Source organism: Bufo gargarizans, chromosome 5 (genome assembly GCF_014858855.1).
Source record: "Bufo gargarizans isolate SCDJY-AF-19 chromosome 5, ASM1485885v1, whole genome shotgun sequence".
Lineage (NCBI taxonomy): Eukaryota > Metazoa > Chordata > Amphibia > Anura > Bufonidae > Bufo > Bufo gargarizans.
In genome coordinates this window covers 24,210,534-24,237,948 of record NC_058084.1, presented here as the reverse complement: position 1 = coordinate 24,237,948, position 27,415 = coordinate 24,210,534, and the positions used below count along the sequence as shown (strand labels likewise).

Sequence of the window (27,415 nt, the reverse complement as noted above, 5' to 3'; positions counted from 1 at the left end):
AGAGTGAAGAGGGGGCATGTCTGAAGCTGGTAAGGTAATGTGCTGCTCTGCTGGAGTGAAGAGGGGGCGTGTCTGAATCTGGTAAGGTAAGGTGGTGCTCTGCTGGAGTGAAGAGGGGGCGTGTCTGAAGCTGGTAAGGTAAGGTGCTGCTCTGCTGGAATGAAGAGGGGACATGTCTGAATCTGGTAAGGTAAGGTGCTCTGCTGGAGGGAAGAGGGGGCGTGTCTGAAGCTTGTAAGGTAAGGTGCTGCTCTGCTGGAATGAAGAGGGGACGTGTCTGAATCTGGTAAGGTAAGGTGCTGCTCTGCTGGAGGAAAGAAGAGGCGTGTCTGAAGCTGGTAAGGTAAGGTGCTGCTCTACTGGAGTGAAGAGGGGGCGTGTCTGAAGCTGGTATGGTAAGGTACTGCTCTGCTGGAGTGAAGAGGGGGCATGTATGAAGCTGGTGAGGTAAGGTGCTGCTCTGCTGGAGGGAAGAGGGGACGTGTCTGAATCTGGTAATGTAAGATGCTGCTCTGCTGGAGTGAAGAGGGGGCATGTCTGAAGCTGGTATGGTAAGGTGCTGCTCTGCTGGAGTGAAGAGGGGGCATGTATGAAGCTGGTGAGGTAAGGTGCTGCTCTGCTGGAGGGAAGAGGGGACGTGTCTGAATCTGGTAATGTAAGATGCTGCTCTGCTGGAGTGAAGAGGGGGCGTGTCTGAAGCTGGTAAGGTAAGGTGCTGCTCTGCTGGAGTGAAGAGGGGGCGTGTCTGAAGCTGGTAAGGTAAGGTGCTGCTCTGCTGGAGGGAAGAGGGGACGTGTCTGAAGCTGGTAAGGTAAGGTGCTGCTCTGTTGGAGTGAAGAGAGGGCATGTCTGAAGCTGGTAATGTAAGGTGCTGCTCTGCTGGAGTGAAGAGGGGGCATGTCTAAAGCTGGTAAGGTAAGGGGCTGCTCTGTTGGAGTGAAGAGAGGGCGTGTCTGAAGCTGGTAATGTAAGGTGCTGCTCTGCTGGAGGAAAGAGGGGGCGTGTCAGAAGCTGGTAAGGTAAGGGGCTGCTCTGCTGGAGTGAAGAGGGGGCGTGTTTGAAGCTGGTAAGGTAAGGTGCTGCTCTGCTGGAGTGAAGAGGGGGCGTGTCTGAAGCTGGTAAGGTAAGGTGCTGCTCTGCTGGAGTGAAGAGGGGGCGTGTCTGAAGCTGGTAAGGTAAGGTGCTGCTCTGCTGGAGGGAAGCGGGGGCGTGTCTGAAGCTGGTGAGGTAAGGTGCTGCTCTGCTGGAGTGAAGAGGGGGCGTGTCTGAAACTGGTATTGTAAGGTGCTGCTCTGCTGGAGTGAAGAGGGGGCGTGTCTGAAGCTGGTTATGTAAGGTGCTGCTCTGCTGGAGTGAAGAGGGGGCGTGTCTGAAGCTGGTGAGGTAAGGTGCTGCTCTGCTGGAGTGAAGAGGGGGCCTGTCTGAAGCTGGTAAGGTAAGGTGCTGCTCTGCTGGAGGAAAGAGGGGGCGTGTCAGAAGCTGGTAAGGTAAGGGGCTGCTCTGCTGGAGTGAAGAGGGGGCGTGTATGAAGCTGGTAAGGTAAGGTGCTGCTCTGCTGGAGTGAAGAGGGGGCGTGTATGAAGCTGGTAAGGTAAGGTGCTGCTCTGCTGGATTGAAGAGGGGGCGTGTATGAAGCTGGTGAGGTAAGGTGCTGCTCTGCTGGAGTGAAGAGGGGGCGTGTCTGAAGCTGGCAAGGTAAGGTGCTGCTCTGCTGGAGGGAAGAGGGGACGTGTCTGAAGCTGGTAATGTAAGGTGCTGCTCTGCTGGAGTGAAGAGGGGCGTGTCTGAAGCTGGTAAGGTAAGGTGCTGCTCTGCTGGAGGGAAGAGGGGGCGTGTCTGAAGCTGGTAAGGTGCTGCTCTGCTGGAGTGAAGAGGGGGCGTGTCAGAAGCTGGTAAGGTAAGGTGCTGCTCTGCTGGAGGAAAGAGGGGGTGTGTCTGAAGCTGGTAAGGTAAGGTGCTGCTCTGCTGGAGGAAAGAGGGGGTGTGTCTGAAGCTGATAAGGTAAGGTGCTGCTCTTCTGGAGAGAAGAGGGGGCGTGTCTAAAGCTGGTAAGGTAAGGTGCTGCTCTGCTGGAGGGAAGAGGGGACGTGTCTGAAGCTGGTAATGTAAGGTGCTGCTCTGCTGGAGTGAAGAGGGGCGTGTCTGAAGCTGGTAAGGTAAGGTGCTGCTCTGCTGGAGGAAAGAGGGGGTGTGTCTGAAGCTGGTAAGGTGCTGCTCTGCTGGAGTGAAGAGGGGGCGTGTCAGAAGCAGGTAAGGTAAGGTGCTGCTCTGCTGGAGGAAAGAGGGGGTGTGTCTGAAGCTGGAAAGGTAAGGTGCTGCTCTGCTGGAGGAAAGAGGGGGTGTGTCTGAAGCTGGTAATGTAAGGTGCTGCTCTGCTGGAGTGAAGAGGGGACGTGTCTGAAGCTGGTAAGGTAAGGTGCTGCTCTGCTGGAGGAAAGAGGGGGCGTGTCAGAAGCTGGTAAGGTAAGGTGCTGCTCTGCTGGAGGAAAGAGGGGGTGTGTCTGAAGCTGGTAAGGTAAGGTGCTGCTCTGCTGGAGGAAAGAGGGGGTGTGTCTGAAGCTGGTAATGTAAGGTGCTGCTCTGCTGGAGGGAAGAGGGGGCGTATCTAAAGCTGGTAAGGTAAGGTGCTGCTCTGCTGGAGGAAAGAGGGGGCGTGTCAGAAGCTGGTAAGGTAAGGTGCTGCTCTGCTGGAGGAAAGAGGGGGTGTGTCTGAAGCTGGTAAGGTAAGGTGCTGCTCTGCTGGAGGAAAGAGGGGGTGTGTCTGAAGCTGGTAATGTAAGGTGCTGCTCTGCTGGAGGGAAGAGGGGGCGTTTCTGAAGCTGGTAAGGTAAGGTGCTGCTCTGCTGGAGGGAAGAGGGGGCGTTTCTGAAGCTGGTAAGGTAAGGTGCTGCTCTGCTGGAGGGAAGAGGGGGCGTGTCTGAAGCTGGTAATGTAAGGTGCTGCTCTGCTAGAGTGAAGAGGGGGCATGTCTGAAGCTGGTAAGGTAATGTGCTGCTCTGCTGGAGTGAAGAGGGGGCGTGTCTGAATCTGGTAAGGTAAGGTGGTGCTCTGCTGGAGTGAAGAGGGGGCGTGTCTGAAGCTGGTAAGGTAAGGTGGTGCTCTGCTGGAATGAAGAGGGGACATGTCTGAATCTGGTAAGGTAAGGTGCTCTGCTGGAGGGAAGAGGGGGCGTGTCTGAAGCTTGTAAGGTAAGGTAGTGCTCTGCTGGAATGAAGAGGGGACGTGTCTGAAGCTGGTAATGTAAGGTGCTGCTCTGCTGGAGGAAAGAAGAGGCGTGTCTGAAGCTGGTAAGGTAAGGTGCTGCTCTTCTGGAGTGAAGAGGGGGCGTGTCTGAAGCTGGTATGGTAAGGTGCTGCTCTGCTGGAGTGAAGAGGGGGCATGTATGAAGCTGGTGAGGTAAGGTGCTGCTCTGCTGGAGGGAAGAGGGGACGTGTCTGAATCTGGTAATGTAAGATGCTGCTCTGCTGGAGTGAAGAGGGGGCATGTCTGAAGCTGGTATGGTAAGGTGCTGCTCTGCTGGAGTGAAGAGGGGGCATGTATGAAGCTGGTGAGGTAAGGTGCTGCTCTGCTGGAGGGAAGAGGGGACGTGTCTGAATCTGGTAATGTAAGATGCTGCTCTGCTGGAGTGAATAGGGGGCGTGTCTGAAGCTGGTAACGTAAGGTACTGCTCTGCTGGAGTGAAGAGGGGGCATGTCTGAAGCTGGTAAGGAAAGGTGCTGCTCTACTGGATTGAAGAGGGGGCGTGTATGAAGCTGGTGAGGTAAGGTGCTGCTCTGCTGGAGTGAAGAGGGGGCGTGTCTAAAGCTGGTAAGGTAAGGTGGTGCTCTGCTGGAGTGAAGAGGGCGCGAGTATGAAGCTGGTAAGGTAAGGTGCTGCTCTGCTGGAGGGAAGAGGGGCGTGTCTGAAGCTGGTAAGATAGGGTGCTGCTCTGCTGGAGTGAAGAGGGGGCGTGTCTGAAGCTGGTAATGTAAGGTGCTGCTCTGCTGGAATGAAGAGGGGGCGTGACTGAAGCTGGTAAGGTAAGGTGCTGCTCTGCTGGAGTTAGGAGGGGGCGTGTCTGAAGCTGGTAAGGTAAGGTGCTGCTCTGCTGGAGGGAAGAGGCGGCGTGTCTGAAGCTGGTAAGGTAAGGTGCAGCTCTGCTGGAGTAAAGAGGGGGCGTGTCTGAAGCTGGTAAGGTAAGGTGCTGCTCTGCTGGAGTTACGAGGGGGCATTTCTGAAGCTGGCAAGTTAAGGTGCAGCTCTGCTGGAGGAAAGAGGGGTGTGTCTGAAGCTGGTAATGTAAGGTGCTGCTCTGCTGGATTTAGGAGGGGGCATGTCTGAAGCTGGTAAGGTAAGGTGCAGCTCTGCTGGAGTGAAGAGGGGGCGTGTCTGAAGCTGGTAAGGTAAGGTGCAGCTCTGCTGGAGTGAAGAGGGGGCGTGTCTGAAGCTGGTAAGGTAAGGTGCAGCTCTGCTGGAGTTAGGAGGGGGCGTGTCTGAAGCTGGTAAGGTAAGGTGCAGCTCTGCTGGAGTTAGGAGGGGGCGTGTCTGAAGCTGGTAAGGTAAGGTGCTGCTCTGCTGGAGAGAAGAGGGGGCGTGTCTGAAGCTGGTAATGTAAGGTGCTGCTCTGCTGGAGGAAAGAGGGGGCGTGTCTGAAGCTGGTAAGGTAAGGTGCTCTGCTGGAGGGAAGAGGGGGCGTGTCTGAAGCTTGTAAGGTAAGGTAGTGCTCTGCTGGAATGAAGAGGGGACGTGTCTGAAGCTGGTAATGTAAGGTGCTGCTCTGCTGGAGGAAAGAAGAGGCGTGTCTGAAGCTGGTAAGGTAAGGTGCTGCTCTACTGGAGTGAAGAGGGGGCGTGTCTGAAGCTGGTATGGTAAGGTGCTGCTCTGCTGGAGTGAAGAGGGGGCATGTATGAAGCTGGTGAGGTAAGGTGCTGCTCTGCTGGAGGGAAGAGGGGACGTGTCTGAATCTGGTAATGTAAGATGCTGCTCTGCTGGAGTGAAGAGGGGGCATGTCTGAAGCTGGTATGGTAAGGTGCTGCTCTGCTGGAGTGAAGAGGGGGCATGTATGAAGCTGGTGAGGTAAGGTGCTGCTCTGCTGGAGGGAAGAGGGGACGTGTCTGAATCTGGTAATGTAAGATGCTGCTCTGCTGGAGTGAATAGGGGGCGTGTCTGAAGCTGGTAACGTAAGGTACTGCTCTGCTGGAGTGAAGAGGGGGCATGTCTGAAGCTGGTAAGGAAAGGTGCTGCTCTACTGGATTGAAGAGGGGGCGTGTATGAAGCTGGTGAGGTAAGGTGCTGCTCTGCTGGAGTGAAGAGGGGGCGTGTCTAAAGCTGGTAAGGTAAGGTGGTGCTCTGCTGGAGTGAAGAGGGCGCGAGTATGAAGCTGGTAAGGTAAGGTGCTGCTCTGCTGGAGGGAAGAGGGGCGTGTCTGAAGCTGGTAAGATAGGGTGCTGCTCTGCTGGAGTGAAGAGGGGGCGTGTCTGAAGCTGGTAATGTAAGGTGCTGCTCTGCTGGAATGAAGAGGGGGCGTGTCTGAAGCTGGTAAGGTAAGGTGCTGCTCTGCTGGAGTTAGGAGGGGGCGTGTCTGAAGCTGGTAAGGTAAGGTGCTGCTCTGCTGGAGGGAAGAGGCGGCGTGTCTGAAGCTGGTAAGGTAAGGTGCAGCTCTGCTGGAGTAAAGAGGGGGCGTGTCTGAAGCTGGTAAGGTAAGGTGCTGCTCTGCTGGAGTTACGAGGGGGCATTTCTGAAGCTGGCAAGTTAAGGTGCAGCTCTGCTGGAGGAAAGAGGGGTGTGTCTGAAGCTGGTAATGTAAGGTGCTGCTCTGCTGGATTTAGGAGGGGGCATGTCTGAAGCTGGTAAGGTAAGGTGCAGCTCTGCTGGAGTGAAGAGGGGGCGTGTCTGAAGCTGGTAAGGTAAGGTGCAGCTCTGCTGGAGTGAAGAGGGGGCGTGTCTGAAGCTGGTAAGGTAAGGTGCAGCTCTGCTGGAGTTAGGAGGGGGCGTGTCTGAAGCTGGTAAGGTAAGGTGCAGCTCTGCTGGAGTTAGGAGGGGGCGTGTCTGAAGCTGGTAAGGTAAGGTGCTGCTCTGCTGGAGAGAAGAGGGGGCGTGTCTGAAGCTGGTAATGTAAGGTGCTGCTCTGCTGGAGGAAAGAGGGGGCGTGTCTGAAGCTGGTAAGGTAAGGTGCTGCTCTGCTGGAGTGAAGAGGGGGCGTGTCTGAAGCTGGTAAGGTAAGGTGCTGCTCTGCTGGAGTGAAGAGGGGGCGTGTCTGAAGCTGGTAAGGTAAGATGCTGCTCTGCTGGAGGGAAGAGGGGGCGTGTCTGAAGCTCGGCAGCACAGGAGCTTGTAAGGGGGACAGCAGTAGAGCATCCTGTTGATACTCCCTTGCTCCAGTCTGATGCTGTGGCCCTGCTACTGCTCCCGGGCTTCTTCTGCCCTAAGGGCCCAAAGCAGTGGCTACCCCGATAGCTACTCCCCTGGAGCTGCGGTTAGTGAATGAAATGACTGCAGGTCCCCTGAGCTCCAGCAATCAACTCATAGCAGCGCAGTGGGCCCCCCCAGAAGCAGTGGGCCCCGGCCCTTGCCTGGGTATGCCGGGTGCTGACGCCGACCCCTGATCCATGCCATCATCGCACTGACTGAATGTGTTTAGAAGATGGCAGTACTGGTGTATATAGACAGAGCTTTGTTGTACCTGGTCAATCAGTGGACTTTACGATAAATATTAGGGACAGGATCAGGACAATGTAACATTTATAACCTTTCATCCCTTTAAAGACCAGGATAATTTCCACGTTTGTCTTTTCATTTTTGACTCGCCGCCTTCCAAACACAATAACTTTTTTATGTTTTTGTTCACACAGCCTTATTTTTATATTTTAAAAGGGCAAGTTGTATTTTCAATGGCATATCTTGGAAACTGGAAAAAATATATCTGGTAAAAAAAGCAAAAAAAAAAAACATTTCCACCATGGTTTTTCGGGTTTTGCTCTTTATGGTGTTCATTATAAGGAAACAATTACATGATATCCTTACTCTGCGGGTCAGTTGGATTCAGGTGATACACAATTTTTATCATTTTTATTTTGTTTTAATACTTTTAAACATATAAAAACCAAAACTATTCTTTGCATCACCATTATTTACTCAGTTCTATTGCGCTGACATATTCCACAGCATTTTACAGACATTATCATCCCGCTGTCCCCAGGAGCTCACAATCTAAGGTCTCTATCAGTCTGTCTTTGGATTGTAGTAGGAAACCAGAGATCCCGGGGAGAACATACAAACTCCATGCAGATGTTGTCCTTGAACCTAGGACCACTGCAATGCAAGTCACCAGTGCTGAACACTGAGCCACCATGCTGCCCAGAACTATTCCGACCACCGTTTAGGGGTACATATGAGTGACCAAAAATGGCAAATCAGTAATTTAACTTTTTTTCCATTTTTATATAATAATAAACGTAGTAATGGCAATAATGTTTATTTTTTTTAATTGTTTATCTTTTTTTATTTACAACTTTTTTCACTGTAATTTTTATTCCTCTTGTGGACTTGAATATGCAATTATCAGCCGATGTCTCCGCTCTGTTCACCTCTCGGCTGATCAGTGGCATAACTACCAGGGAAGCGGCTGTTTCGGGGCCCAGGAGCAGTGTCTCACACACACACACACTTACTGTGTGTACATAATTTTACATTTTCTATCCGTCCCCACCCCCGAAAACAACCCCTCCGAATCCCCTCCCCTTTACATTTGGTGCGGTCACATAGGGGCTGGGCCCGGGGCAGGGCCCGCCCACCCCTCCCATCCATCCTAGACCCCCATTCATTAACACAGGGCCCGCCTCCATCTATGATTATCTGCTGACTCGCTGCCTCTTCTGCCCGCATAGCTTGACACCTGCCAGAGAACAGGTCGGCAGCGCACTATGCAAATGCATCTCTTCCGGCAGTCCGCCCACCAAATGAAGTCCTCCTCAAGGGGCGGGGAGGCTGGGAGAAGCAGCGCATCATGGCAGAGGGCGGAGGGAGGCACCACAAGCATGCACAGCACTCATTTTTTCAGGTATGTGCCTGGGCCCCCCTGTCCCCTCCCCTCCCCCCCTTGCCTGCTGCACTAGTACACAATGGTTCTGGGGCCTCTCTGGGCATGAGGAAAGAGGAGGGCAGTAGTTAACCCTTTCCTCCTCTCCCAGTCTGTCACGTTCACAGACTGGGAGAGTGGGTAAGGTCAGGTACAGCAGCAGGCAAAGTTCTGAGTGTGCAGCCATGGCAGGCTGAAGCATGTAGCTGCCACAGGCTGCCATCCTAGTCCCACCAGCCTCCTATATGATATAATGCATGCATCTGCTTCTGTTATAGTGCAGGAGGCTGGCAGATGCTGGGATCGCCACCTGGCGGCTGCATGCTGAAGCTTTCAGCATGTAGCTGCCAGGTAGCCAGATCACAACCTCTGCCCACGCTTCCTCTGCCAGGCAACTGTACTATAGCATGCGGTACGTGGCAGCCTCCCCTCTCTGTCTGCCGTTATGCCATGTACTAGTGCTTATTATGGCACTCTTTTAAGTTACATATACACAAATGTGATGCCAGGATGGTTCTGGGCTGGCATCGGGTGCATGCATATGTGTGCCCCAATAAGCACTAGTACATGGCAGAGCAGCGGAGGCAGAGAGGGGAGGCTGCCATGTACCGCATGCTATAGTACAGGAGGCTGGCAGAGGAAGGAGTGGGCAGAGGTTGGGAGGAAAGTGTTTTAAATATAGGTAAATAAACATAGAAAGAAAGCATTGCCATGTCCACAAACGTCTTCACTATTAAAAAATAGAAATTATTTTCAATCAAACAGGGCACCAATAAAAACTACAATTCATCCACCTGAAAAAAGCTTCAGCTCTTTAGGCAGAAATCAAAAAAATAAGTTTTAGCTGTCAAAAAATTGTGATACAAAGACAAATAGTTTTTTTCAAAGGTTTTAGTAAGGGTCCATTCACACGTCCGGAACAGGTGCAAACCCATTCATTTCAATAGAGCCGCAAAAAATGCGGACAGCACACCGTGTGCTGTCCGCATCCGTAGTTCCATTCCGAGGCCCCCCGCAAAATAAGATGGAACGAGTCCTATTCTTGTCTGCAATTGCGGACAAGAATAGGCATTTCTATCTTAGGGAACTATCAAAATGCGGAACGCACACGGCTGGTATCCATGTTTTGTGGATCCGCATTTTGTGGACCGCAAAACACTTGCGGACGTCTGAATGGACCCTAAGGGAGGGGGGCCTCGTAAAAATTTTTGCTGTAGGGCCCAGTCATTTCTAGTTACGCCTCTGCGACTGATGTACTATTACATCAGTGGCGCAAAGGGTGAGTTGCACAGTTGTGTTTAAATGAGAATCTGCTGAACTTCTTTCTCCTTGTATCCTGGAAAAAAGACAATCTGAACCGTCACGAGAAGTCTCCTGAGCGCGCCCCTCTCTCCACGCTCCCTCTTTATTCAGTGGTAAAAGAAAACTATTATTTATGGCGCCATTGTTCTTTAGTAAGACTAGACTGATAGGTATTGAGAAGCAAGCCGTGCGTTTTATCATCAAGGACTTGGACAATGTAAACTGTATAAACTGATTCTGACGCTGTGATTTGGACTTTAATAAATGCTCGGCTCACGGAGTCAATAAATTACGTGCACAGAGTTAAGGATGGAAAAAGACAAACTCCATCAAGTCCAACCTGTGATCCTATTATATTGATCCAATGAACAAATGTCTATCTTCTTTACAAAGAGGGTTGGGTCAAAGGGAAAGGGTGTGTAGAAGACGATTTCTGTGCCTTGTCAGAAGCCTCAATGTTATTTAGAAGTAAAAAGTCATCTAAACCCTTTTTGAAGCATCTCCTGGATTTGCTGTGAGCGTCTCCTGCTTCTCCTCCAGATTCACAGCCCTCACTGTAAAGAAAGCTTCTCACCTCTTATGACTGAATCTGTTTTTCTCCGGGCGTAGGGAGTGGCCCCTTGTTTTTTGAGGAGGTTTAACACAGAATAGCTTTCCTTGATATTTCCGTTTATACACTCACCTAAATAATTATTGGGAACACCTGATAGATTTCTCATTAATGCGATTATCTAGTCAACCAATCACATGGCAGTTGCTTCAATGCATGTAGGGTTGTGGTCGTGGTCAAGACAATCTCCTGAACTCCAAACTGAATGTCAGAATGGGAAAGAAAGGTGGGCTACAACAGCAGAAGACCCCACCGGGTACCACTCATCTCCACTACAAATAGGAAAAAGAGGCTACAATTTGCACGAGCTCACCAAAATTGGACTGTTGAAGACTGGAAAAATATTGCCTGGTCTGATGAGTCTTGATTTCTGTTGAGACATTCAAATGGTAGAGTCCGAATTTGGCGTAAACAGAATGAGAACATGTATCCATCATGCCTTGTTACCACTGTGCAGGCTGGTGGTGGTGGTGTAATGGTGTGAGGGATGTTTTCTGGACACACTTTAGGCCCCTTAGTGCCAAATGGCCATCATTTAAATGCCACGGGCTACCTGAGCATTGTTACTAACCATGTCCATCCCTTCATGACCACCATGTACCCATCCTCTGATGGCTACTTCCAGCAGGATAATGCACCATGTCACAAAGCTCCAATCATTTCAAATTGGTTTCTTGAACATGACAATGAGTTCACTGCACTAAAATGGCCCCACAGTCACCAGATCTCAACCCAATAGAGCATCTTTGGGATGTGGTGGAACGGGAGCTTCGTGCCCTGGATGTGCATCCCTCAAATCTCCATCAACTGCAAGATGCTATCCTATCAATATGGGCCAACATTTCTAAAGATGCTATCAGCACCTTGTAGAATAAATGCCACATAGAATTAAGGCCGTTCTAAAGGCAAAAGGGGGTCCAACACCGTATTAGTATGGGGTTCCTAATAATTTTTTAGGTGAGTGTATATTATATATATGCACAGTGGTGAATAAATGGGAATTCTTATTTTCTTGGAAAAAAAAGACTGAAAAAAGTCTGAAAAGTTATCTGAAGTCATAAAAGAGGATCACAAATCGGAGTTCTTCCTATCCCGGCCCATGCCTTGCTCTCCCCGCTTCCCTTCTGTCCTTTACACAGGGTAAAGTGACAGTTTCAATTATATGCATGAGGTTTCCTGAGCTAGAGCCACTTACAGTGCAGATATAACACCTCTCCCCAGGCAGTTTAACTGCACCTAACAGCTTCAGTCATGCAAATGCTATCAATCCCTTACATGCATGACTGAAGAATGAGTCAACAGTATTTAATGCAGGAGAATTCTCGTACAAGTCATTCTAATTGAGAAAGACATTCAGATGACTAGTGAAACCTGTTCAAGAAAAAATACAAGAACTCCAGTTGCTCTGACTTATTAATACTGATATTGAACAGGTTGACTTCAATGGATATTACAGCCACAATGGAAGCAGCGCTACGGTGAAGTGTAATGTGCAGCCTCCAGGACCTGACATGTGTACATACCGTGACGTACAATCCAGAGAGGAGTGGTTCTGCAACCGGCCAAAGGGCTTTCCCTGCAGTGCCTACCAGGAGCATTCAGCAGGTGGTAGCTACCCAATACTCAATGCCACCGAGCAGCAATTTCTACAAAAGTGAGTACAAGTCAGAATGAACATCAGACATTACATCCTGTCAGGTTTCTATGTGTTGTGCCCAATGGTCGCCCCAACTCAAACCTTCTCATAAGTCCCATCTTTACATAGGGAATATGGTGGGTATTAGTTTATGCTGAATGTAGATGTGCAAGCAGCATTTATTGGGGAAGGAGATGATAAAGGTTACCCAGATCAGTTGACTTCTTTGGGATTGCTCACTAGTCTTCACTCTTATAGGTAGGCATCATTGAAGACATCCTGCACGACTGGTCCCAAAAGAATCATCATTCAGTTGGATTGTTTTGTACTTGTAGTTAGCACTAGGACCATCTGATTGCTCACTGGTCCTCACTATTATACGTAGGCATTAGTGCTGGGCACAAATATTAATTGCGAATATTGCAACTTCGAGAATTCGCAAAGATTTAGAATACAGTGCTATATATTTGTATTTACAAATATTCTATTTTTTTTTCCATCTGAACCCATGATCTCTCCCTGATTCTTGCTTTTGGGCCAATGAGAAGGCAGCAATGTCTCTGTCGGAGCTTAGCAACATCCCTAGCAACCAATAGGAAAGTTGTCTGCCCCTTACTATATAAGAACCTCCCCAGCAGCCATTTTCTACAGTTTATTTAAAATTCGGAGAGAGAGAGCAGTGTCATTGCTGAGCTCTGTGCTTTCCACGCATTACATTAGATAGTTAGTTAGCTTATATATATACTACAGATAGTTAGTGGGAGATAGTCAGTGCAGGTTAGATAGTGATATAGTAGTGTAGCTGATAGGTCCTGCTGTCTATACAGACCTGCTACAGACATGGTACTGTGATGTCACAAGTTGCACATATTGCGAAAAAATATGCACATTATTAATTGCCGAAAATTCGCAAGCGCAAATATATTGGAGCACTCTACCTGCATATAAAGCTATTGTAATATTCTGCCGTGCCGACCATGTTCTCCAGTCTCAGGAAACTTATACCAGCTTGAAAAATGTAGCATAAGTGACCAACACCTGTTTTTCGCGCGCATTACTTAAATATTAAATTGACGATTTTCGCAACCAAGAATAAAATTGCAAATTATTAAATTTGTGAATATACAGTTGCAAGAAAAAGTATGTGAACCCTTTGGAATGATATGAATTTCTGCACAAATTGGTCATAAAATGTGATCTGATCTTCATCTAAGTCACAACAATAGACAATCACAGTCGGCTTAACCTAATAACACACAAAGAGTTAAATGTTTCCATGTTTTTATTGAACACTCCATGTAACCATTCACAGTGCAGGTGGAAAAAGTATGTGAACCCTTGAATTTAATAACTGGTTGAACCTCCTTTGGCAGCAATAACTTCCACCAAACGTTTCCTGCAGTTACAGATCAGACGTGCACAACGGTCAGGAGTAATTCTTGGCCATTCCTCTTTACAGAACTGTTTCAGTTCAGCAATATTCCTGGGATGTCTGGTGTGAATCGCTTTCTTGAGGTCAGGCCACAGCATCTCAATCGGGTTGAGGTCAGGGCTCTGACTGGGCCGCTCCAGAAGGCGGATTTTCTTCTGTTTAAGCCATTCTGTTGTTGATTTACTTCTATGCTTTGGATCGTTGTCCTGTTGCAACATTCATCTTTTGTTGAGCTTCAGCTGGTGGACAGATGGCCTTAAGTTCTCCTGCAAAATGTCTTGATAAACTTGGGAATTCATTTTTTCTTCGATGATAGCAATCCGTCCAGGCCCTGACGCAGCAAAGCAGCCCCAAACCATGAGGCCCCCACCACCATACTTCACAGTTGGGATGAGATTTTGATGTTGGTGTGGACACTTTGGTTTCATCTGTCCACAGAATATTTTGCCAGTGCTGCTGTGGAACATCCAGGTGCTCTTGTGCAAACTGTAAACGTGCAGCAATGTTTTTTTTTTGGACAGCAGTGGCTTCCTCTGTGGTGTCCTCCCATGAAATCCATTCTTGTTTACGTATCATATATTCGCTGACAGGGATGTTAGCATATGCCAGAGACTTTTGTAAGTCTTTAGCTGACACTCTATGATTCTTCTTCACCTCATTGAGCAGTCTGCGCTGTGCTCTTGCAGTCATCTTTACAGGACGGCCACTCCTAGGGAGAGTAGCAGTAACCCTTTCCAGCTATGCAAGTCAACTATTCAAAATTGTAGGTTTTCTGAGAGCTTTTTTGTGTGAGGCATCATTCACATCAGGCAATGCGTCTTGTGAAAAGCAAACCCAGAACTGGTGTGTGTTATTTTTATAGGGCAGGGCAGCTGTAACCAACACCTCCAATCTCATCTCATTGATTGGACGCCAGTTGGCTGACACCTCACTCCAATTAGCTCTTTTTCCACCTGCACTGTGAATGTTTACATGGTGTGTGTCATGGAACCATGAACCAGACGTACAACAAGAGATAAGTGGAAATAAGAAGGCTTTATTGAAAATCAAGCTGTGAGGCAAAAGTCCAAACGGATGGCTAAACCGAAACAGGGTCTTGCGAAGCCAGAGGTCAGGAACCAGAAGGGTAGTCAGACGAATCCTGGATCAGGAACCAGCAGGGTAGTCAGACGAAGCCTGGATCAGGAACCAGCAGGGTAGTCAGACGAAGCCAGGATCAGGAACCAGAAGCAGCAGCAGTCTTAGAAGCATGTGAACACAGGAGGACCAAGCAAGGAACTGAAGCCACAGACCTCCTATATATATGAGCTAGGCATCCAGCTCCTACCAGTGGGAAGGAGAAGCCGCAGGGTGGGAGGCTACAAGAAACCCAGAAACCAAGATGGCCGCCAGCACATGTCAAACGAAGGAGAACAGCAAGAAGGTAAGACCATGACAGTACCTCCCCCTCAAGGGCCCCTCCTCCGCGGAGTAAAGAACGGTTTCTGAGGGAAGCGTGCGTGGAAGGCTCGGAGCAAGGCAGGAGCATGGACATCTGCGGAGGGAACCCAGGAACGCTCCTCTGGACCATAACCACGCCAATGAACCAAAAACTGCACCCAACCGCGGACCAGGCGTGAGTCCAGGATATTGCTCACCTCATACTCCTCACGATTGCCCACTTGGACCGGACGAGGCCGAGGAACCGAGGAAGTGAAACGATTACACACTAGTGGCTTCAACAGGGAGACAAGAAACACGTTGGAGATCCGCATGCCAGGAGGAAGCGCAAGGGCATAGGCTACCGGGTTTACCCTGCGAAGCACTCGGAAGGGACCAACAAAGCGAGGCGCCAGCTTGGGAGTGGGCACTCGAAGGTTGAGGTTGCGGGTGGACAACCATACGCGGTCTCCGACCTGGTAGGAAGGAGCGGGCGCTCGTCTGCGATCAGCCTGGAGTCTCTGGCGCTGCGCAGAGACCTCAAGGGACCTCTGGATCTGTACCCAAGAAGCGCGTAGGACGGAAAGGTGATCCTCCACAGCCGGAATATACTGGGGAGAGAATACCTCCGGTAACACGGCAGGTTGGAGCCCATAATTGGCCATGAAGGGAGACGTCCCAGAGGAAGAGTTCACCGCCGTGTTCCTGGCAAACTCAGCCCAAGGCAGGAGGTCAACCCAATTGTCTTGGTGATCGGAGACATAGCAACGAAGGAATTGCTCCAAGGCTTGATTGGATCGTTCTGCGGCCCCATTGGACTGAGGGTGGTAGGCCGAGGAGAAAGAGAGATGAATCCCCAACTGGGAGCAAAAGGAGCGCCAGAACCTGGACACAAACTGACTCCCCCGATCCGACACAATCTCCTTGGGCAAACCGTGCAACCGGAAGACCTCCCTGGCAAAAATCGTGGCCAACTCTCGTGCAGAGGGTAACTTCTTGAGAGGAACACAGTGGCACATTTTGGAAAACCGATCCACAATCATGAGAATGACCGTATTGCCTCGGGATGCAGGGAGGTCCACAATGAAATCCATCCCCAGGTGTGACCATGGACGCTCCCCGGTGGCTATGGGTTGCAAAAGGCCCAACGGACGGTGCCGAGGGGATTTACTCTGGGCACAAACGGAGCATGCCGCTACATATGCGGCGATGTCGGAACGTAGAGAAGGCCACCAGAACAGACGTGAAACAGCCCATGACAGCTGATTCTTTCCAGGATGCCCCGCGGCCTTGGAGTTTTGGTAGGTTCGCAACAACCGAGTGCGCAACTCCTCAGGCACAAAACATCTGCCGTTGGGAGCACCAGATTGAGCCGCCAAAATCTGCTCACCCAGGGGAGAGGTCAGGCTGGTGCGAATGGCGGCCAGGATCTGATTCGGAGGTATGACCGAAGTCGGAATCGACTCCTCCCCGGACAGCTCGGAGTACTGCCGTGATAAGGCATCCGCTCTGATGTTCTTGGAACCGGGTAGGTAGGAGACCACGTAATTAAAACATGACAAGAACAGAGCCCATCTGGCCTGACGTGGTGTCAATCTCTTGGCCTCAGAGAGGTAGGTCAGATTCTTGTGGTCCGTCAGGATGAGAACCGGAACCACCGAGCCCTCGAGCAAGTGCCTCCATTCTTTGAGGGCCTGCACGATGGCCAATAACTCCCTGTCACCAATCTGATAGTTGCACTCCGCGGAAGACAGTTTCCGGGAGTAAAACCCACAAGGAAGCAGAGGACCCTCTGGTGTTCTACGCTGAGACAGAAGGGCGCCTACTCCCGTCTCAGACGCGTCCACCTCGAGGACAAAAGGCAACCCAGGGTTGGGATGCGACAGAATCGGAGCCGACACAAAGGCGGACTTTAGAGCCTCAAAAGCTCGGATGGCCTCGAGCGGCCAGACCTGGGGATTACTGCCCTTCCTGGTCAGATCCGTGAGAGGCTTGGCTAGCATGGAAAAGTCCCTGATGAACTTCCGATAATAATTGGCGAAGCCCAAAAAGCGCTGCAGGGCACGAAGACCACTGGGCTGGGGCCACTGTAAGACAGCCGAAACCTTCTCAGGATCCATGGAGAACCCCTCAGCGGAAATGATGTAACCTAAGAAGGTTACCTGGGATCGGTGAAATTCGCATTTCTCAAGCTTACCGAACAGCTTGTTCTCTCGTAACCGTTGCAACACTCGTCTGACATCCGAAATGTGGGCCTCCATGGATTCAGAATGTACCAAGATGTCATCCAAATAGACCACCACACACTGCTGCAACAGGTCACGGAAAACATCGTTGATGAATTCCTGGAAGACTGCGGGCGCATTGCACAACCCAAAGGGCATAACCAAGGATTCATAATGACCGGTCCTGGTGTTAAACGCGATCTTCCACTCATCGCCCGCCTTGATCCTTACCAGGTTATATGCCGCCCTCAGGTCGAGTTTGGTAAAGACCGTGGCCCCTTTGAGGCGATCGAACAGCTCGGAAATCAAGGGTATCGGGTAAGCGTTCTTGAACGTGATGCGATTGAGACCCCTGTAATCGATGCAAGGCCTCAACTCACCGCCCTTCTTTTTCACAAAGAAAAATCCAGCCCCTGCCGGGGACGAGGATTTGCGAATGTGTCCGCGTGAAAGCGCCTCCCTCACGTACTCCTCCATGGCCTCATTCTCCGCTACCGACAGTGGATAGACTTTGCCACGAGGAGGAACGGCACCAGATTGTAACTCTATGGCACAATCGTATGGGCGGTGCGGAGGTAGGGCAACCGCACGCACCTTATCGAATACATCCCGGTACTCCTCGTATTCAGGAGGCAACAGAGAGTCCGAGGAAGTACACAGCAACTTGACAGACCCATGGATGCAACTAGCCCCACACTGCGGTGACCACGAGAGGATCTCGGCCGATCTCCAATCAAAAGTCGGATTATGCTTCTGGAGCCAGGGGTACCCCAAGACCACCGAGTAGTGTGGAGACGAAATAACCTGGAGACAGACCGACTCTCTGTGAACGGCACCAATGGCCATCCCCACTGGAAGGGTCTCATGAGTCACGTGTGGCGGCAGAAGGGGTCTGCCGTCTATCGCCTCAAGAGCCAGTGGGGAACCTCGAGGCTGCAGAGGAATGGAATTGGCGGCAGCGAACACACTATCAATGAACAAACCACCAGCACCAGAGTCCACCAACGCCTGGGTCGTCACCGAGCCCCCGACCCAGGAGAGGACAACAGTAATCAGTGGTTTGTCAACACGGGAAACCGGGGACGAGGAGACTCCACCCAAGATCTGCCCCCGACAGGATCTCAGGTGCGAGCGTTTCCCGGACGGTTCGGGCATGCCAACCGAAAATGCCCACCGAGACCACAGTACATGCATCGGCCCTCGCGTCTCCGGAGTGCCCTCTCCCCCTCGGACAGGCGAGCAAACCCCAGCTGCATGGGTTCACCCCCAGACAAGTCATCCCCAGGAGGCGTGAGAGGAGAGGGAGGCACGGGTGGGACAGCAAACGTAGGCGCCAATCTGTTAGAAGACCTCCGCAGGCTCTCCTTAAAGGAAGGTCTCTCCCTGAGTCTGGTGTCAATCAAAATCAGGAAAGAAATAAGAGACTCGAGCTCCACTGGTAGGTCCTTAGCTGCAACCTCATCCTTCAAGGCATCCGAGAGACCATGAGAGAAAGCAGCGACCAGAGCCTCATTATTCCAGCCCACCTCTGCTGCCAGGGTACAAAACTCAATGGCGTATTCAGCTACGGATCGTGAACCCTGTCTGATGGACATAAGGAGCTTCGCAGCAGAGGCAGCACGAGCCGGCACATCGAATACCTTCCGAAGAGAAGCAACAAAACCGGAAAACTCGGCAACCACCGGATTGTTGTTCTCCCATAAAGGGCTGGCCCAGGCCAAGGCCTTGTCCGAGAGCAGCGAGATCAAGAAGCCCACCTTTGATCTCTCAGTAGGAAAGGCATGTGGCAGCAACTCGAAATAAATGCCCACCTGGTTAAGGAAACCTCGGCACTGAGTTGGCTCTCCCCCAAAGCGCTGTGGAAGGGGGGCAGAACCGGTCATACCCCGAAACACCGCAGGCGCAGCAACTGGTGTCGGGGTAGACTCTGGCGCAACAACCGGAGCGGCAGTAGGAGCGGGCCCAGGAGCGACAACCGACCCATCGGCAACGGAAGCTAAATGAGCCGTGCGTTCAAGCAGGGTTTGCAACGCCACAGCGAACCGACCCAACAGGTGATCCTGCTGATCAAGTCTGGCAACCAGCGTAGGTAGCGAGGATGGCCCTGTACCGTCAGAATTCATGGCTTGGTCCTAATGTCATGGAACCATGAACCAGACGTACAACAAGAGATAAGTGGAAATAAGAAGGCTTTATTGAAAATCAAGCTGTAAGCAAAAGTCCAAACGGATGGCTAAACCGAAACAGGGTCTTGCGAAGCCAGAGGTCAGGAACCAGAAGGGTAGTCAGACGAAGCCTGGATCAGGAACCAGCAGGGTAGTCAGACGAAGCCTGGATCAGGAACCAGCAGGGTAGTCAGACGAAGCCAGGATCAGGAACCAGAAGCAGCAGCAGTCTTAGAAGCATGTGAACACAGGAGGACCAAGCAAGGAACTGAAGCCACAGACCTCCTATATATATGAGCTAGGCATCCAGCTCCTCCCAGTGGGAAGGAGAAGCCGCAGGGTGGGAGGCTACAAGAAACCCAGAAACCAAGATGGCCGCCAGCACATGTCAAACGAAGGAGAACAGCAAGAAGGTAAGACCATGACAGTGTGTTCAATAAAAACATGGTAACATTTAACTCTTTGTGTGTTATTAGTTAAGCAGACTGTGATTGTCTATTGTTGTGACTTAGATGAAGATCAGATCACATTTTATGACCAATTTGTGCAGAAATCCATATCATTCCAAAGGGTTCACAAACTTTTTCTTACAACTGTATGACAAATATTCTTCTAAATATTCGCAAAATATTGCAAATTCGAATATTTCCTCTGCCACTCATCACTATCCTACTACTCTATCCTACTAGGCATCATTAAAGACTGGTCCCAGAAGAATCATCAGTCAGTTGGATTGTTTTGTACTTGTAGTTAGCACTAGGACCATCTGACAACTTTCTCAAGTAATTTAGATGCACATCTGTGGAAACACAGCAGGTCATAGGCTAGAATGTTCTACTAGTACTACCAATCAAGAACTATGAGTAGGTATAACATACTGGATTGTATGAATCTCCATAGGGATACCAATAAACATAATGTCTGAAGTTAAGAACCACCAGATCCCAGTCTATATCTTGTGTCCTCACAGATCGGTCACTGATCAGACAATTTCATCAACTCTGAGAAAAATCACCATCCTTCCCCAGACCTCCAGTACAGGTGAGAACATTCGGGAGGTGGTCAATCGTGGATGTATTACTTCTGGTACCATGAATAGTCATTGCACAATATTGTTGCAGGGGATAAAAGTGTTTGTAGACCTGGACTCCCCATTCCGGACCCCTCAGGATATTATTATCAGGACGTGTGGCAGTCTCGTGTGTGCAGGAACAGACGCTTCACTTCTCCATCCAACGTCACCGCCTGTCTGAAGGGAAAGGTTGTCTACATGTTTGGAGATTCAACTCTTCATCAATGGTGGTTCTACCTTGTGAAGTTCATCCCATGTGAGTTACTGGAACGGGTAACATAGTAACATAGTATATAAGGCTGAAAAAAGCCCTTTGTCCATCCAGTTCAGCCTGCTGTCCTGCAAGTTGATCCAGAGAAAGGCAAAGTAAACCCTGTGAGGTAGAAGCCAATTTTCCTCAATTTAGTGGAAAAAAATCCTTCCCGACTCCAATCAAGCAATGAGAATAACTCCCTGGATCAACGACCCCTCTCTAGTAGCTATAGCCTGTAATATTATTACACTCCAGAAATACATCCAGGCCCCTCCTGAATTCCTTTATTGTACTCACCATCACCACCTCCTCAGGCAGAGAGTTCCATAGTCTCACTGCTCTTACAGTAAAGAGTCCATAGTCTCACTGCTCTTACAGTACAGAGTCCATAGTCTCACTGCTCTTACAGTAAAGAGTCCATAGTCTCACCGCTCTTACCGTATAGAGTCCATAGTCTCACTGCTCTTACCGTAAAGAATCCTCTTCTATGTTTGTGTACAAACCTTCTTTCCTCCAGACGCAGAGGATGTCCCCTCGTCACAGTCCTAGGAATAAATAGATGATGGGAGTGATCTCTGTACTGACCCCTGATATATTTATACATAGTAATTAGATCTCCCCTCAGTCGTCATTTTTCTAAAGTGAATAACCCTAATTTTGATAATCTTTCAGGATACTGTAGTTGCCCCATTCCAGTTATTACTTTAGTTGCCCTCCTCTGGACCTAATCCAGCTCTGCTATGTCTGCCTTGTTCACAGGAGCCCAGAACTGTACACAGCACTCCATGTGTGGTCTGACTAGTGATGTGTAAAGTGGTAGGACTATGTTCTTATCACGGGCATCTATGCCCCTTTTGATGCAACCCTTTATCTTATTGGCCTTGGCAGCAGCTGCCTGACACTGGTTTCTACTGCTTAGTTTGCGGTTCACCAAAATTCCTAGGTCTTTTTCCATGTCAGTATTACCCAGTGTTTTACCATTTAGTATGTACGGGTGACTTGCATTATTCCTTCCCATGTGCATAACCTTACACATGTCATTGTTAAACCTCATCTGTCACTTTTCTGCCCAAGCCTTCAATTTATCAAGATCCCTGTGTAGCAGTATACTGTCCTCTGTAGTATATATACAGTATACTGTCCTCTGTAGTATATATACAGTATACTGTCCTTTGTAGTATATATACAGTATACTGTCCTCTGTAGTATATAAATGTATATACATATATATATATATATATTTATACAGTATACTGTCCTATGTAATATATATACAGTATACTGTCCTCTGTAGTATATATATATATATATATATATATATACAGTATAGTGTCCTCTGTAGTATATATATATGTATATATATATATATATATATTTATACAGTATACTGTCCTATGTAATATATATACAGTATACTGTCCTCTGTAGTATATATATATATACACACACACAGCATACTGTCCTCTGTAATATATTTACAGTATACTGTACCCTGTAGTGTATATATACAGTATAGTGTCCTCTGTAGTATATATGTGTATATATATATATATATATATATATATATATATATAAAGTATACTGTCCTCTGTAGTATATATGTGTATATATATATATATATATATATATATATATATATAAAGTATACTGTCCTCTGTAGTATATATATGTATATATATATATATATATATATATATTTATACAGTATACTGTCCTATGTAATATATATACAGTATACTGTCCTCTGTAGTGTATATATAGTATACTGTCCTCTGTAGTATATATACAGTATACTGTACCCTGTAGTGTATATATACAGTATAGGGTCCTCTGTAGTATATGTATACAGTATACTGTCCTCTGTAGTGTGTATATATATATATATATATATATATAAAAACAGTATACTCTCCTCTGTAGTATTTATATACAGTATACCTTCCTCTGTAGTATATATATATATATATATATATATATATATATATATATATATGCAGTATACTGTCCTCTGTAGTATATACAGTATACTGTCCTCTGTAGTATATGCATACAGTATAATGTTCTCTGTATTACATATATATATATATATATATATATATATATATACAGTACAGACTAAAAGTTTGGACACACCTTCTCATTCAAAGAGTTTTCTTTATTTGTAGATTCACACTGAAGGCATCAAAACTATGAATTAGCACATGTGGAATTATATACATAACAAAAAAAGTGTGAAACAACTGAAAATATGTCATATTCTAGGTTCTTCAAAGTAGCCACCTTTTGCTTTGATTACTGCTTTGCACACTCTTGGCATTCTCTTGATGAGCTTCAAGAGGTAGTCACCTGAAATGGTCTTCCAACAGTCTTGAAGGAGTTCCCAGAGATGCTTAGCACTTGTTGGCCCTTTTGCCTTCACTCTGCAGTCCAGCTCACCCCAAACCATCTCGATTGGGTTCAGGTCCGGTGACTGTGGAGGCCAGGTCATCTGGCACAGCACCCCATCACTCTCCTTCATGGTCAAATAGCCCTTACACAGCCTGGAGGTGTATTTGGGGTAATTGTCCTGTTGAAAAATAAATGATGGTCCAACTAAACGCAAACCGGATGGAATAGCATGCCGCTGCAAGATGCTGTGGTAGCCATGCTGGTTCAGTATGCCTTCAATTTTGAATAAATCCCCAACAGTGTCACCAGCAAAGCACCCCCACACCATCACACCTCCTCCTCCATGCTTCACGGTGGGAACCAGGCATGTAGAGTCCATCCGTTCACCTTTTCTGCTTCGCACAAAGACACGGTGGTTGGAACCAAAGATCTCAAATGTGGGCTCATCAGACCAAAGCACAGATTTCCACTGGTCTAATGTCCATTCCTTGTGTTCTTTAGCCCAAACAAGTCTCTTCTGCTTGTTGCCTGTCCTTAGCAGTGGTTTTCTAGCAGATATTCTACCATGAAGGCCTGATTCACACAGTCTCCTCTTAGCAGTTGTTCTAGAGATGTGTCTGCTGCTAGAACTCTGGGTGGCATTGACCTGGTCTGTAATCTGAGCTGCTGTTAACCTGCGATTTCTGAGGCTGGTGACTCGGATGAACTTATCCTCCACAGCAGAGGTGACTCTTGGTCTTTCTTTCCTGGGGCGGTCTGCATGTGAGCCAGTTTCTTTGTAGCGCTTGATGGTTTTTGTGACTGCACTTGGGGACACTTTCAAAGTTTTCCCAATTTTTCGGACTGACTGACCTTCATTTCTTAAAGTAACGATGGCCACTCATTTTTCTTTACTTAGCTGCTTTTTTCTTGCCATAATACAAATTCTAACAGTCTATTCAGTAGGACTATCAGCTGTGTATCCACCTGACTTCTCCACGACGCAACTGATGGTCCCAACCCCATTTAAAAGGCAAGAAATCCCACTTATTAAACCTGACAGGGCACACCTGTGAAGTGAAAACCATTGCAGGTGACTACCTCTTGAAGCTCATCAAGAGAATGCCAAGAGTGTGCAAAGCAGTAATCAAAGCAAAAGGTGGCTACTTTGAAGAACCTAGAATATGACATATTTTCAGTTGTTTCACACTTGTTTGTTATGTGTATAATTCCACATGTGATAATTCATAGTTTTGATGCCTTCAGTTTGAAGCTACAATTTTCATAGTCATGAAAATAAAGAAAACTCTTTGAATGAAAAGGTGCGTCCAAACTTTTGGTCTGTACTGTATATATATATTTATAAAAATATACACAGTATACTGTCCTCTGTAGTATACATATATATATATACGGTAAACTCTCCTCTGTAGTATATATACAGTATACTGACCTCTGTAGTATATTTATACAGTATACTGTCCTCTGTAGTGTATATATATATATATATACATACAGTATACTGTCCTCTGTAGTATATTTATACAGTATACTGTCCTCTGTAGTATATATACAGTATACTGTCCTCTGTAGTATATATTCAGTACACTGTCCTCTGTAGTATATATATATACAGTACACTGTCCTCTGTAGTATATATATATATACAGTATACAGACCTCTGTAGTATATTTATACAGTATACGTTCCTCTGTAGTATATATATATACAGTATACAGACCTCTGTAGTACATATATATACAGTACACTGTCCTCTGTAGTATATATTCTGTACACTGTCCTCTGTAGTATATATACAGTATACTGTCCTCTGTAGTATTTATATATATACAGTATACAGACCTCTGTAGTATACATACAGTATACTGTCCTCTGTAGTGTATATACTGTCCTCTGTAGTATATATACAGTATACTTTCCTCTGTAGTATATTTATACAGTATACTGTCCTCTGTAGTATATATACAGTATACTGACCTCTGTAGTATATATATACAGTATACTGTGCTCTGTAGTATATATACAGTATACTGTCCTCTGTAGTATATATATACAGTATACTGTCCTCTGTAGTGTGTATATATACAGTATACTGTCCTCTGTAGTATATATGCAGTATACTGTCCTCTGTAGTATATATACAGTATACTGACCTCTGTAGTATATTTATACAGTATACTGTCCTCTGTAGTATATATACAGTATACTGACCTCTGTAGTATATTTATACAGTATACTTTCCTCTGTAGTATATTTATACTGTATACTGTCCTCTGTAGTATATATACAGTATATTGACCTCTGTAGTATATTTATACAGTATACTTTCCTCTGTAGTATATGTATACTGTCCTCTGTAGTATATATACAGTATACTGTCCTCTGTAGTGTATATACAGTGTACTGTCCTCTGTAGTATATATACAGTATACTGTCCTCTGTAGTATATATACAGTATACTGTCCTCTTCTATGTTAATTTACAGTTTAGTGACATTTGTAAAAAAAAAAAAAAAAAATATTTTGTGCAGGCCTTCTACAAGATGTGAGGCAGTGACAGGCCTCATATATGAAGGATGGTATGCATCTCCCAGAATGGTGCAGGAAACCTATTAAGGAGATACATATTGTGATTTGCTGTGGAGCACCTGAGCCGTGCCACCTCGGTGGAATGGAAGCCGGAATCTAGAGTGTCCACTAAGATAGATAGTGGACATTGGTGTTACCTAGTATAGCTGGTAACAACTAATCCGGGCCTAGATTTTACTTGTAGTAAGCAAATTGCTGGGTGGGTGCTTACTCCCCACGATCCACTCCGGTGTTTATACGTGGCCCATGTCCACGATTGTGTTTAAAAGTCAGCAGCATGAGGCAGGGGGTGTCTGTTGTGTGAGAGGCTGCAGATCATGTTAAGCAAACACTGGCCTGTGGACGCTTGTGAAGGAGCCCCAAGACTGCAGGACTTTATTGTGGATGACATGAACTGACTGCTTGTCCCCGCTGCGATCCGGCTGAACTGAACTGTGAGTTGCTGGAACAAGCAATAAACTGTATTGAAGTGACTTTGTTATGTCCCTGCCTTTCTTCAAAACTGTTGTAGAAGGGGACTTCTCTAACCTCCACTCGAACCACAAGTGGGGTGGTGAGCGAGAGAGAAAGGGGCGCACAATAGGATAGTACGTTCGAATAAATTAACGTGCATGGTTCACCAGCAGGTGTATCTGGCAGAAACAGATCTTTAGATAGAATGGGACACACCATTCCCCCCCCCCCTCCCCTGTTGGGCATAAGTCGGCTAGTCCTGCTTCCTACCAAGGGAAGAGTTCTAGGAAGCTACAGTCAGTCTAGAGTGGAGTTGGAAAGATAAAAGACATGGCACAGTGAGAGGAATGCCCCCCTCCCCCCCACCTACTTCAGCAGGGGTCTCCAAAGGGAAGCAGCTCATAGAGCACCTTTACAATTTATAGACAGGATATTACGAGGGGTCAATGGCCAAAAGCACTCCACTCAAAGGTACAAGAATGGTTAGAAAGTCTAGCTACCAGACCAAAGCCAGAGTTTAGCACAACAGAGCCAGAGAAAGCAAGGTATCCAAGTTTGCCTGCCAGTTTACCCCCAAAACCTGCTGGAGCCAAGAGAAATACCAAATATTGTCTGGATGCAAGTTTATTCAAGTAAAGCTGTTGAACTGTTTAAAGTCTGGACTCGGATTATTCTCCAACAAGTACAACTCTCCCCTTTATTGCTATGGAGCATAACCCTGGTGAGTGACAGTATCCAGGTAGGAGCACCGTGACACACACAAAACTTATGAGGCCACGTCACCATTTGGCATTCCTAAAAACTTGGGACACAATCGTACCAATGTCTGCACCTGGCAGCAAAGACAATAACTTGCAGACATCACCTAGATGGTAGTTCCAGTGTATAGGACTGATGAAGGTAGCCTAGGTGTGTACTTGCTATCTCAATCAGGGCTACTGATGTTTATTGTATGTCTCTGTACATAGGAGATATGTTGTGGTTTGAGTACATCCTCTTAAACTGTATATGGAATGATGTCACCTATGTGTGATATAACAGTGAGTTTTGTTTTGGCAGCTCTACAGAAGGTGGACCGTAATGTCAGCTATGACCCTGGAGTCCTGCTGGCCTCGGATACTGATCATGGCTATCTAGTACAATGGCGAGTACACCAGAGGCCACTTACCATGCTTCGCATGCGTTTACAGGAGCTGCACTACATCGCCAATGAGCTGGATAACATTGGAGGGGGGGACAATGACCTGGTGATTGTCATAAACTGCATGGCGCACTTTGCCTCATTCCCGGTAAAATTTTATTTGCAGAGGATAAGAAATATCCGTAATGCTGTTGTCCGGTTATTGAAGCGAAGCCCCCAGACCAAGGTCATCATCAAATCCGGGAACACCGGCTTCCTCTATGAACATGGAAGTGACTGGCTGTCCTTCCAGCTGGACACCCTAATGAGGGCCGTCTTCTCAGGACTTCCAGTTGCATTAATAGATGCCTGGCAGATGACCTCCTGCCATTACCTGCCCAAAGACATTCACCCTCAGAAAATCATAATCAAGAATATGGTGGACTCGATGCTCTCCTATATTTGTCCAGAATAGGTTGGCACAAACAAGATTGTAACAGGAATCCTCATCATCATTGCTAGAACATAGGACCAAAACCTCCACCTTCACTATGCCTGAAAGAGACATCACCCAGCTGTTCTGTACAGTATGTTGTGGTGTAAAGAAAGAAACTGATGGGTTAGACATAGAAAAAAACACTTACTGCTCTTAATAAAGGTGCAGCCATTAGCTGAATGCTCTTGACTCCCCATACA

The 27,415-nt window shown here is 47.5% G+C and overlaps 1 protein-coding gene across 1 annotated transcript in view; it reads left to right on the top strand.

Annotated features, from left to right (window-relative positions):
• The window catches only part of LOC122939169 (NXPE family member 3-like), a 61,488-nt gene extending 34,294 nt beyond the window's left edge, over window positions 1–27,194 (top strand). The window contains exons 3-6 of the mRNA XM_044295172.1: window positions 11,402–11,622; window positions 19,816–19,886; window positions 19,967–20,173; window positions 26,659–27,194. Coding sequence (XP_044151107.1) covers window positions 11,402–11,622; window positions 19,816–19,886; window positions 19,967–20,173; window positions 26,659–27,194 — 1,035 coding nt within the window. The remainder of the gene's footprint in view (window positions 1–11,401; window positions 11,623–19,815; window positions 19,887–19,966; window positions 20,174–26,658) is intronic.
• The last annotated feature ends 221 nt before the right edge of the window (window positions 27,195–27,415 follow it).